This window comes from Staurois parvus, unplaced genomic scaffold (assembly GCF_062004578.1).
Source record: "Staurois parvus isolate SC_StPar_1 unplaced genomic scaffold, SC_StPar_1.0 ptg000218l, whole genome shotgun sequence".
NCBI lineage: Eukaryota > Metazoa > Chordata > Amphibia > Anura > Ranidae > Staurois > Staurois parvus.
This window is the reverse complement of record NW_028318014.1, coordinates 6,344,909-6,358,672: the sequence shown is the minus strand read 5'-3', so window position 1 is coordinate 6,358,672 and position 13,764 is coordinate 6,344,909. Positions and strand designations below refer to the sequence as shown.

Below are 13,764 nucleotides of genomic sequence, written 5' to 3'. Positions count from 1 at the left end.
TATATCTTTGTAGTAGAAGAGAGCAGGAAGTGTAGCAAACAAGTTATGCATGTTTGTTGCAGATATAGTGGACTAAAGTAGTTTGCTAAATAAGAAGAACAGCAGAGGGTGCGGTCTAGGTGTAGCATTAAAAAGCACATTTATTACTAAAAAAACAAATGGCAACTCACATAATAAAAGAACAAGAAGCGCTTATCTTATAGCCTCTGTTAGGCATAGCTGTCATCACTGAAGTAGCACTGGTATGCCAGATATGTATAAGGCTCTGGACAGTGTGGGGAACAGCAGAGAATAACGGGGGCATCCTGAAGCTGTTCCTCAGCCACTTGTTACATTCCCTAAGCTCCTGCTGCCTCTCTGGTGTGGCTTGAAGTACAGGCAGTATTTCTAAGAATACTGCTTTGGAGGTCCTTTTCTTTAATAAAGTACCTAAGTTCCTGAAATCTTTTTTTAGGATAGTTCTAAATTTGTAATTTGAACCAATATGGACCATGGCAGCTGGGCCCTCCCCATCCCCACCCAACAATCTGACCATTTGATCTGTGCCAAACACGAGTGCCCGGGAAACATGTTGTTTGGCGATCATGGTCTTTGTGACAGATTGCACCGAGTCTTCTACCAACAGTATCTGTCTATCCTTTTCTATAACCTTGTTCCCATCCTTACTGGAGTTGTTCCCCTGGCAGCTAGGGAAGGTACTCTACTCTATCAACACTACTCCCAAGCTACATCACGCAGACAGGCATACTTATTGGGATGTATAAGCTCAGTAGTATCCTCTCTAATGCTTTTCCCTCTACCCCGTCTTCTATCTGTCGCCCAACTACTCTCTTCTGATGCCTGCACTTCCATATCACCACACTCCTTGATATTGGCCTAGCATATTGCTAGCATCTGACAAATATGGTCCAAACTCTCTTTCAGGTTGTTTCGCAATGTTGCTACTTGCTTCCTTAGATTCAGGATCTAGACTTCCAAGGAAGTAACTTGCTCACACATTGCGCAGCACTATTCAACCTCGAATGGTTGTTCAAGATACATATACATGGAGCACAATGCGCACCGAATCACCACAAAATTCCCTTTGGACATTTTGCCTACTGATGTAAGAGGGAGTTTTCAGGAAAAATTAGGAATTATATTTTATATAATTTATTGTTAATCTCCTTATGATTCAACTCACTGATCACTCAGTCACCAGCATCCTCTCCTCAAAATGCCTGATTACACAGATCTTGGTGTCCTTTCCTCCTGCTCCCACTGTTCTGTACCCTATTTAATTAATTGTTTTTATTTACAGAATACTTTGATTTCTGATACTAGCCACTACCCCCAAAACAGCATCATTTCCTTAACATCTTTATACAAGCGTAGAAGGCCAATTTGGTAGGAAGCATAACAAACTTCCAGTATGTTGCAGAAGGAATCGGCAGCACGCAGAAGAAATACACACAACACATTTTGTTCATATTGTTTAGTATCTCTGGTGGGGACTCAATATAGGGCCCAAGCACTACAAGCAACAGAGCTAATCATTTAGCCCTCATCCCCCCAAATAAGCAAAAATTACATCATATACTGGTCAATTTATTTCTGTAAATTTGTCTATAAGTGTACTTTTGTCACTTTTTATTTTATGACATTGAACATGTTTCACAGCTAGTCAGACAAAGCAACAGACAGAAAAGGAGCATTTTACTGGCCCTGGGTTTTGACAAGCCTAATTTGTGGGCATCTCCTGAACGGATATAAAAGACAACAATCAGACTTATTTTCTAAGAGATTTCCTCCATTCAGTGGCCAGACAAGATGCTTTTGAAAGCAGCACCTTGGGTGACACAGTTCAGGAGCAGAAACAGCAGCTTCACATGTTTTCTTTGTTTGTTTCAAGTTCATCATTAGGGCTCCTTTACTGGAAAACATAGAGTTTAGATGATTTTTTTATCTTCTGTGTTTTTATCCCCAATAAATGGCAGGCTTTAAATAGAAGATAGCTATATCGGCAGGTGCCTTTTGAACATAAGAACTTTGCTAATTTCTCTATTTAGCCTAGCTACAGATGGAATTTATTTTTTAGGAGTTTATTTGCTGTTCCCAAATACTTTAAGATCTGATGATAACTTCTGTTATTTGCTGAATACTGAGAAGTGGATCCAGATCCTCTGACAGATATATATTTTCCCCCCATTGTAGATGAGCCAGACAAGATACCCATTACAAATGTGAGCAGGGGTTACAAAACCATAGCCGGCAGAGAACGGTGTCATTTCTGTGCATAGGGTGCTAATTCTGAAGTGTATTCTACTTACTGCATAACGATAGATCAACTGGGTATACTGGGAAATATTTAGAAATCATTCAAAACCACTTATGTTGGTCAATTCTAATAATAAATTGGCTTTTAATGCATTAGAGGGGGTTCTTTTCTTCTTTTTTAACCACTTCAAGACTAGACTGTTTCACCCCCTTCCTGCCTAGGCCACTTTTTCAGATTTCAGCACAGACACACTTTAAATGACAATTACTCAGTCATGCAACACTGTACCCAAATTAATTTTACATATTTTTCTGAGACAGAATTTTCTTTTGGTGGTATTTAATCACCACTGTCTTTTAATTTTTTTTTTTGCTACATAAAGAAAAACAAGTCTGAAAATTTTTCTTAGTTTCTGTTAGAAAGTTTTGCTAATAAATAATCTTTCTTCATAGATTTAGGCCAAAATGTAATCTGCTATATTTCTTTTTAACCCAAATCAGTGTCCACATCTGGGAAACAAAGACCCCAAGGTATTTTCTAAGAGGCATAATGAGTCTTTTGAAAATTATATATTTTGCTACATGTTTTTGGAAAATGCACAAAGAAAATGAAAATTTATTTTTTACACAAAGTTGTCAATTATTAAGATATTTCTAATACACAGCATGGGCATAATTAGACATTACACCTCAAAGAACATTCTACTACTCCTCCAGGGTATGGTGTTACCACATGTGTATTACTTTTTCACAGCCTAACCACATCAAAATCCAAGGAGCACCTTAAGGCTTTCTAGGAGCATAAATTATGCATCAAATTTTTTGACTACCTTGCACATTTTTGGAGGCCCGGGAGCCCCAGAACACTAGAACAATAAGCACCCACGAAATGATGACATTTTGAGGACTTCATTTTTTTTGCCACAAGTTTTGTAAAATGCAGAAAGAATATGAAAATAATTTTTACACAAAGGTGTCAGTTTTATAAGATATGTTTCACACACAACGTAAACATACTTAGAAATACACCCCAAAACACATTCTGCTACTCCTCCTTAGTATGGGGATATCACATGCGTGAGACATTTTTAATGTCTGGACTGATTATGTATCGGACATTGCGTCTTTTGTATCACAAGAATCAACTACTTCTATCAAACACAGTGTACTGTAATGGTCGCCTATGTACTAGTGGTCAGGGAATGTAGTTTAGTGTAGGGTCACCAGTTCCTGTTTCTATAAACCAAGCAAACAAAGTCTATTGGTACATGGCTGCCCCAGGAATGCCATCTTCACTGGCCATTAGGTCCAGGAGGCTGAACAAAGGGTGAACAAAAGATTTCCTGTGGTTCCTGCAGGGGGTGGCTGATACTAGTGCCTCTCAGGAATGTAGTCAGCAAAACGTACAGATGGGTCAGTTCAGGTGGCAGACAGAGATATGGTTGATGAATAGGCAAAGGAATGGTCCAGACAGCAGGCAAAAACGTAATTAATGAAAGGACCAGGGTCAGTATGGGCAACAGGCAGAGGCAACACTGCACCGGTGTGTTGTGATCACAATGCTGTTGCTGGCTGCATTGGCTCTAGTGACACTATACTGCTCTTGCAGAGATCAGGGACAGTGTTGACGGCTGCACTGCCTCTAGTGACAGTGGCACAGCTGTGGCTAGCAAACACAAACATTGCTGCTGGCTGCACTGGTCTGGTGACATTGTCACTGGGGTGGTGGTGATCAGGAACACTGTTTCTGGCTACACTGGTCATTTGACACTGTAGCTAGAGTGATGGTGATTGGGGACACTGTGACTGGTTGCTCACGCTTTCTGTGTTTGGGACCTTGCACCCACATTGCAAGGATGTCAGATTGGAAGCAGCAGCTGTATCCTTGCATCTGCTGTGTCCCGATAGACATCGATGAAACTGTGCATCCCTGTATGGGTAAACACGGCCCTTGTACAAGGTAAACATTGATACACCACATGTGATTGAAGCTTTATGGTGAAACTGGGATTGGTGTGGCAATGATTAGGGATACTATGATTGGTTGTACTATTAGGCCTCATTCACATGGAGTGTGTCAATTAGTGCCCTGTGTGAGGGCCGTGTTTATACATATGGGAATGCACAGGTGTTACAATCGTTGCGAAAGGACAGATTTCAAAGCCTGAAGCACTGCAGCCTTTGTTTACATGTGTGAGCATTGTGATTGGTCACAGTGATCACATGGTATAGGGCCAATAGTCAATCCTCCTGAAATGAGGAGGCTCATATATACTATATGTATATAGTGGCCAGGTGGAAAGCGGTTAATGTGGATTTTTTTTTTTTTGCTTTAAATGTGCTTCCCTACAACCTCCCCAAAGCCACAAAACAAACTAATAGATCCATACATTACACACTTTTGCTAAATGGCTACAAAAATTGTACAGTCAGATTTTAACATGTAAGTGATCCTTAAGGGTGCAGGAAACTGGGCAGGGGTCTCCATAGAGTTTCCAGTGACATCATGGACTCTAAATTTTCATTTTATATTTCCCCACATACGGGCAACTACTTTTATAAAATGAAATTAAAAAATAACCTTTCTATTTTGTCCCACAACAGCAAAATTCTAAAATTCAAAAATGACTTTCTGGCAATCTTAACAGCCACATTAACACTGGAAACATTGTGTACAGAAAGATCTAGAAATCTAATTTCCTGCTCTTGTGATCAGTTCATTACTTCCCCAGAGACCTGTACAGAGCTTCAAGTCAAATTACAAGCAACAGGTATTTCATTTTTGGTAAGTCATGCATAATAAAGCGAATCATAGGCTGACAATCCTTTTAGTAGAATAGTGAGACAGACACACTCACTCAGTCGATCTGATAAAAATTCTGACAAGATTTGAGCATATACTATGCGAGTTTTGACAGATTCATGATGAACCCTGTCACCACCCTGCCCTCTGACATCCTTAGATTGGAAAACTGAAGGAGCTGGTCAGAAAATTGTCAGCTGAAGGGCTGGATGTAGCCGGCTCTCAGAATACATTCTCTGTTGTGGGAGGTTTGGTTATCCACACTGTTTAACTTGGATGGGGGGATCTTTAAGAATGCTGTAAATCTGTGTATTACCAACTTTAACCCCTTCCCCACAACCATATGCACAAATGTGGGCTCACAGAAGTGGGTCTTTATCCGTGGGGCCACTCCTAGCACAGAGACTAGGCTCTTACCGAGAGCCCCGGGTCTCATACTAATGATCGGGAACCTGAAACGTGCGGTTCTAGGTCACCTGATCACTTTGATAACCTCTGATTGACTATCACAGTGATCAGTCACTGTGAGCCTGCCCCCCGTTTTTACTTCTTCTGAGTGAATGAAGAGAAAGATATTGTATTTTTCCTCTTCTTGCAGCATGGGAATATATAAACAAAAAAAAGTGTGTAAAATAATTAAAAAAAAGAAAAACATAAAGAAGAAAATAGCTAGATCAAGGTTTAGTGTTAGGGTCAAGATAAGGGTCAAAGGTCAATGTTGAGGTCAAAGGTCACATTCAGCATATTTTGGGTAGAATTTTTTAAACTAGTATCAGTGTCAATTAGTGTCAGTATGTTTTAGGTAGGATAAAAAAAAAAAAAAAAAAAGCAAAACTGCGCACCAATGTTTTTTGGCCCTACTACAGGTACAGACAACCACTAACATACACATATGTAGTATAGCTGTGATCATCAGGAGCAATAGAATTTTTTTTGGCTTCCTTTTTGGTGGTAAATTATGGTAATAGCAAGATATATAGAGCTAAATTAAAAAAAAATATTTTTACCATTTTGGGCCAGTTTTCCTTTGATAATAAAAAAAATTAGGTGCTATCTATTACAATTTACCACCAAAAGAATGCCCAATTTGTCCTGAAAAAAAAAAGAAAGAAGGTATAATTCACCTGGATACAAGTAGATGCAATGATATATACGGTTTTACTAACATGTCAAAGTTGCAAAATTGTATTTAGGCATTAACATTTGTTTTAAGTCACTAAGGGGTTAATATCCACCTAAAATACAGACAATATGTAGGGTGTTCTGCAATAGTGTTTGCTAAAATACATGTATATTAGGGATTGTAATGTTTTCTCAGTAAGGCTATAGTTTCTCTTTTATGATAGAGCAGGGAAGGATTAGACTCCCCAACGAGTTTCTTTTGCTGTCTGTGTCCCTACTAGGTACCTTCACCTTCTCTATTGTCCTGGGACCACTGTAACTTAGACAGAAAGTGATGGGAAATCTGAAACTTTATAACTGACATCAGAGGTAAAGGTAAGTTTTCTACCTGCTCAGTGACAATTAAGAGATGAATTCCCCCCACCCCCAATTGTAGAGATTTCCTCTCACTTCCTGTGTATCTACAGGATGGTAAGTGAAGGGAATACTAATGAAAAGGTCATGTTTTTATGAATATCTTTTGATTTTTCATATATTAAATGAAAATTCAAGATACAAATGTTTATATGCTGGATGAATATTGTATTCATACTCTATAAATATTCACATCCATACTCAGATCATCTCATTTGTGTTCACATTTACACTTATTAATCTCTGCGGTTCATTTCAATATTCAGTGATAATCATATACAAAGCAAAATGTTGAATGATTCACTAGTATATATAACTTGTGCTTTCATGTTTATTGCCATACATATTAATGCAGTTTTTTCGCTCATCTTTCTATTATTCTTGTCAGACAAGATCTTTTAGTGGCAGGGCTGTGTAGTTAATATTTATACAGCTTTCTGTCCCTTCTTAATCCCACTTAAAGGAATTCAACCAACAAAAAATATTCTACAACATTTAGTCAACATTAGTAAATTATATAACTTTGCAGCATATTTTACAAGTAACTGGGGTATATGAAAGGCCTAGTGTATCTTATAGGTATGAGGTGTCTTATCCCTTTATACTAGAAGTTCTGGAATACCATATGACAAAAAGGGGACTGTTGACTTCTATTAAAAAAAAATATAATGTATCTGCACAGACTGCCATCTTGTAGTTTCGCCTAGAGCCATAATGATGTACTGCAAAATTATTTTAACAACAAAAATATTAGCGTACAATAGGTATAGTAAAGGTAATTCTCAACAAAAAGTGTTTTTCTATTTACTGCCGGCAGACATATCCTGTTACCTGTATATTACAAATAAAATACCTGCTTAGCTAAACCTGCTTCTATAATAAATAAATAAATAAATAAAAGCAGAATCCCATTTCATTTGGTTCTTTGACCAAATATCTAGGGATTTTGGATACACAATGGGGTTGATTTACTAAATATATTGTGCACTGCAAGTACAGTTGCTTTATATGCGAGGGGAAGCTCTGAAATGAGGCAAAGCTCTGCTGATTTCTTTCATCCAATCATGTGCAAGCAAAACTGCTGTTTTTTTTATTTTTCCTTGTATGTTGCGCTCAAATCTAGAGAAAGTGCACTTTCAGTACAACGTGCACTTTGTATCTTGTTTCTGGTGAAATCTTTTCTCCTCAAAAGAACATGATATTTAAGCCATGTATCTAAACTTCATGTTTGCCAGGTTATTGTACTCTTCTCCAGCCAATATCGTGCTCCTTACTCACCTGCTGCCGTCCGCATCATTACTACCACTTGTTACTGACCTTTGGATTGTTCCTTGACCACATTTTGCTTGATCCCAACCTGCAACCACATATTACTGACCCTTGGATTGAGAGCTGACTACACTTCTGCTTGGTCCCTACCTTCTACATCTGCTGCCAGACCCCGGCTTGCCCACCTCTTGGTAGGGCGATCCAGAGGACCGCGACCTAGCACTAGAATGCAGTACGACCCATCTCAACCATCAGGAGCTCTTGTAAAGACTGGTTATTGTTTAGACCCTGTGCTTCAGGTGAGCTTGCGTCATTCACCAAGTGGACCTGCTTGTGCGTTTACCCTGCTGGCTTCTGTGTGAACCTTCCCACTGCTATAGCTACTGGCCTCCTAGCCTGACCCCAGACCGTGACAACAGCTCACGTATGGAATGCACTTTCAACCAATACAATCAAATCCTTGGCATTTAACCCTAAGCATGTCAAGTTACTGAAACCTTGAAGAAGTAGTAGGTCTCACACTAATCAAAACTAATTGCTTTGTGCATGAAAAGTATCAGTGGTGGCTGTGAATGACTGAGATTATAGCCTGAATTTTAATAAAGTATCCAATCAGCAGTCTGACTGTTAACTACTGCTTCATTTGCAAATTTCAGTTCACTTAGTTGTGCCTTTCTGAAGAATGAAAAAACACAAAAAGTTCCTTTTGTCTTACAACTAATCCCAAATTAAATTTGAAACCCCATTTAAACAGCCAATTAACTTTTTTTAATAAAACAGTGACAGGAGATAAGTTCAAAAGCAGCACCAATGGTGATTCTTCAGAATCGATTTTGTGCTGGTGTGGTTACAGTAAATACAGGTAGATTGCTATGGCTTACTGCTTTTTCCATGTAGTGATTCACCACTAGCCCATTATCTGATATCAACTTTGGTTATTAAAAGAACACCATTTTTAACATGACTCTGTTTAGCTACTTCCAACCATTTCGTTTTACATATCTTTTTCTTTTGGTGGCCTCAACCAGGTCTCAGCTTACATTACTTCTACTAAACTTCTTATGGCCAATGTTGACTTATATGTTAATAATTTTAAAAATAGTGTAATTCATATAAATAATTGTCTTATTTTTTTCATGACTTACAATGTGAACACTTTTTTCCACTCGGGGTTAAGGTTCTTGTACACAGTGTGAGTCATCAGTCTGTCATTGTTCAACTCAACTACACAAAATGGGTCACTTTTACCTGCAGAGAGCAAGAGAAAAGAGAGAAAAGCAATTGGTGAGTTAATTGGCATGACCAATCCACTACAACTAAAAATAGCACTGAAATCAAAACAGCTTCAAGGCTTTCTTAGTAAACTGTGTACTTGTGTTACACACACAAAATTATGGTAATCATTGCAATCACACATAGGTATACAAAATGAAACATAATGAATTAAAAAAGAAGTACAAAACCCTCAGAAGGTCAAAGTAATCATTTAATATTTTACAAAATAACTGTAATGATCTTCAGGTCCAAGCAGAGAAGCATGGATGGCAGAGGATACTCACAGCAGCCAGCAGAACCAAGATAGGATGTCACCGAGGTGCCAGTTCTTAGACTATCTAGTCCTCATCAGAGCCCATACTGATGTCTGGAATGGCACCACTGGTGAAAGCAATTCACCACTAAAGCAATGCATATGCGTTGCAGTGCACTACAGCACACAGTAATGCACTACTCCGTGTTGTGCCGTGTCTGTGCATGGTGCAAGTGATCTTTTTAGTCCATTGTGGTACACTGTGCAGCACATCAACTGTGAACAGTGAATAGGCTGTATGGGTTATATTCAGCCAGGTAAAGCCAGTGGTAGAGAATGAGAGAAAAGCATAGTCAGGGAGCATTGCTGCAAGGTGTTATGGGGGAGTGGAGCAACCAGAACTAAGTATTAAACCAAAAATAGATTGCGCTCTGTGTCACAGATATAAATAAGTTGAGGTAAATCAATCTCAATAGTAGTTACACTCACTATGTTTCACATACATATATATAAATACTAAATCATGAAAATTGTGTTGCGCTACCCACAAACATAAATTGCATATACAAAAAATAACTGAAAGCAAACAAACGTTCATGGATGTGTTCAAGAAGTGCTGAATTCACAGTCCATAACCAGTGTGAATAAATAACCCAAAGGATCCCACTACTAAATTAAATCTTCACCACTTGTGTGTGCCACCAGTCACACCCTGCTTACCAGATTCTCAGACCTCAAAAGAATGGAGGTCTGGCTACGCTTTGGGGGACAAAACCCAAGTAGATGGATGGACCAGGTTGACATTGATACTCCAAAAGGAATAAACCCGCTCCAGATTATAATAACAAGCAAGAAGGAGAAGGTCTCTCATAGTGTAGTATCTAAAAGCACCACATTTTATTAAGGTAAAGAACCTACTCACAGGTGAAGAAAATAAGCTTGCATTACAATCTTCATTAGGCCCGATCAGCACCATGAGAGAAGTGATGATGTCATCGCTGTAGCTCTGCCCGACGTGTTTCATCTAATAGGATGCCGTCACTAAGGCCCCATTAACTTTTATGTTTGCTTTCAGTTATTTGTTTATATGCACTTTATGTTTGTGGGTAGCACAACATAATTTTGATGAACCAGAACTAAGTGTCAAAACCAGAATGTAGAGCAAACATATTCAAAAAAGATAGCAGGGATCAGGGCATATGCAAATCATAATGACCAGATACAATCATGAGCTAACTACTTGTTGCCATCTAAAAAAAAATAATGAAAAATCAGCTCTCTGCAAGAGAGTCAACTTAGAGAGGTTGGGCCTATGGGTAAAATCACAGCACCCAGCAGAAGATTCTTTGGTTGCTGTAGATCTTAAAGAGAGTCAACATCAGAGGCTGTGCCCACTGGACTGTTAAGTACTAATCATCTACTTTTGCAAAGAGCCACATTTTCAAAAATGTTACTTATTTTTTAGCTGAAAACAGAGATGATTTAAGAGTCACCATCTGCCCCAAAAATATGAGTAAGAACAATGAGGATGTACACCAATCAAGTGGCATGCGTGCATGCTAGGTAATGGCCCTGAAGGTGGCCAGTGTGCCTGAATCTATAAGGATACGGATACAGGTATGTGGAGTTGGGAGAGGAGTATTCCATGAAGGAGAACCAAAGAGAGGGGCCAAGAAGTGTACTGAGGAATTATGAGCTGAGGAAGCTAAGGAGAAAGCATCCACAAAACAAAACTAATTTTCCTAAAAAACGTGCTTACTCTTGGTCTTGAGACCACTGAGAGTAAAGGGTACCAAAGCACTGGTTTGTCTAGGTAACATTATTTAGCACTTTAATGGTTTCATGCCACATTCTTTGTTCTGACTTTGACAAACAAATAAAAAGGACCACTAAGCAGACAAACTGGCTGATATTTTAAGAGGCAAAATTACGTATCTATCCAAATATATATATATATATATATATATATATATATATACAGTCATAGCCATACATTTTGACACCCCTGCATTTCTGGCAGATAATGCACCACTTCACCCAGAAAATTGTTGCAATTCAATTACAAATGTTTAGGCATTCTCTTGTTCATTTCTTTTGCTTGTATTGGTATGACAATAAAGTAGAGAAACAAAAAGCCAAATCTAACACATTACACGCAAAACCCCAAAAATGGACTGGACAAAATTATCAGCATCTCACAATTGCTCCTGTAATTAGTAATTAAACTCACCTGTTTCAATGAACAGATCTTAATGTTCCTGTGTCCACTGTGCATAACATAGTAAACAAGTTTACAGCCCATGGCACTGTAGCCTAAACATTTGTAATTGCAACAATTTTCTGTGCAAATTGGTGCATTATCTGACAGAAACGCAGGGGTGCCAATATTTTTGGCCATGACTGTATGTGTGTATATATATATATATATATATATATATATATATATATATATATACACTGTATATTAATACACTCTTGGATAGGTTTATACACATTGTGCTGGACTGACTGAAGAGAATTAGTAGAGGACACAATGGATGCTGAATACGATGCAGATTACAGCTTAGTAAAATCCAGATGATATAAATACATAACCACACAGTTCATTTTGGTTTTCTGTGATAGCAGACAGTTCTGTTACTCCAAGACCAAATACTCATATACTGTATGAAATCCACTAGTATATTCAGATTTACAGTGAGAACTCAACATTCATACGACTACCTTTAAATGGAACAGCACAGAGCCTGACACAATAGATCTCAGCAAAAAAAAAGTAAATATCTTTGTCACCAATAATTGGTTTTATACAGAAATTTATCTACAGTAACTTCTGTTTTTATAAAGTTCTGAAACTTTATTCAAAAGCAAGCTAAATGATGTTGAGATCTGAAACTATTTCTTTATTTCAGAAAACTGAAGCTTAAAATCCAACTTCACTCTTCTTTCCCTCAGGGACCCTTCCATGTGATAATTTTGTATACTCACCTTTCTTCAGAAGTCTTTGTGCTGTTCATGTGTCTTCTTCTCTGGATGATCCTCAATGATGCAGATAACGTTGCAGAAGTGATGATATCAGCACTGCTCTCTGCATCATTGTACTGTCAGTGCAGTATCTCATGGTGATACCCTCCTAGGAGGCAGGTTCATGACAAGATGCCTCCCAGAAAGTTAGTTGGATGACACTGGAAGTCAGTCAACTCAGAAGAGAACTGGTGTTGGGGTGCAGAGTAGGTGAGTCTGCAGCGGACTGCGCCACAGTGGTATTGCAGTGAGAACTGCATTGTAATTTCTATCATTGCTGGACTATTTATTTATGTGTTTGTATTTTAACACCTTCCCGCTCAGCGTGTAGCAGATTGACGGCCGGGCAGGACACTCGGCGTCGTGACCAGGCTTCATATGACGTCTTGTCAAAATGAGCTGCTCACGCGGCCCGATCTGTCACCGGCTGTGTCCACGGGACACAGCCAATGACATTTCACTATACCAGCCCGTTGCCAGTGTCATGTGACCAATCACAGCAGATCACATGTCAGTTGTATACAATGGATGGCTTCCTGTCATGCCATCCATTGTATACAATTATGTTGTTAGCTGTGACTGGTCAAGGCAGTCACATGATACAGACAGGGCCAATCACAGCCCATCTGTATCATGTGATCAGCTTTGCCCAATCACAGCTAATCACAATAAAAGACTGAATGAATGAATCAGTTTCATTCAGTAACAATGATTGCAAATATCAATTAAATACATTGGTATTAGCAATCAATGTGTTAATAAAAAAAAATCCTGATCGCTTGCCCAGAGTAGTTCAATGTTAATATGGTAATATTGTATTGCTTTGGTCACAGTGTACTTAAAAATAAAATAGTAAAAAAAAGAAAAAATGTAATAAAAAATAAAAAAAAATAATAGAAACATTTGAAAAAAAAATGCAAATTCAATTATTATTATTTTCACCAAAGAAATGTAGCAGAATACATTTTGACCTAAATTTATGAAGAAATGTTATTTATTTGCAAAATGTTATAACAGAAACGAAGAAAAGTGCGGTTTTTTTTTTCAAAAGTTTCAGGTGTTTTTTGTTTTATTTATCAAAAAAGAAAAAACTCAGTGGTGATTAAATACCACCAAAAGAAAGCTATATTTGTGTGAAAAAATGATAAAAATTTCATATGGGTACAGTGTTGCATGACCGCGCAATTGTTATTCAAAGTGTGAGAGCGCTGAAAGCTGAAAATTGGCCTGGGCAGGAAGGGGGTGTAAGTGCCCAGTATTGAAGTGGTTAAGCTATACATGAATTAGAACATTATGCACATACAAAAAAAGAAAATCACCATATATTATTCCACTTATTTAGTAATTA

General features: G+C 38.2%; 1 protein-coding gene across 8 annotated transcripts in view; it reads right to left on the bottom strand.

Moving 5' to 3' along the window:
- The window catches only part of MCTP1 (multiple C2 and transmembrane domain containing 1), a 916,692-nt gene that overhangs the window by 340,739 nt on the left and 562,189 nt on the right, over positions 1 to 13,764 (bottom strand). For all 8 annotated transcript variants that reach the window (XM_089679152.1, XM_089679154.1, XM_089679155.1 and 5 more), the window contains one exon: positions 9,010 to 9,112. In XM_089679152.1, the coding sequence (XP_089535278.1) occupies positions 9,010 to 9,112 (103 nt within the window). The remainder of the gene's footprint in view (positions 1 to 9,009; positions 9,113 to 13,764) is intronic.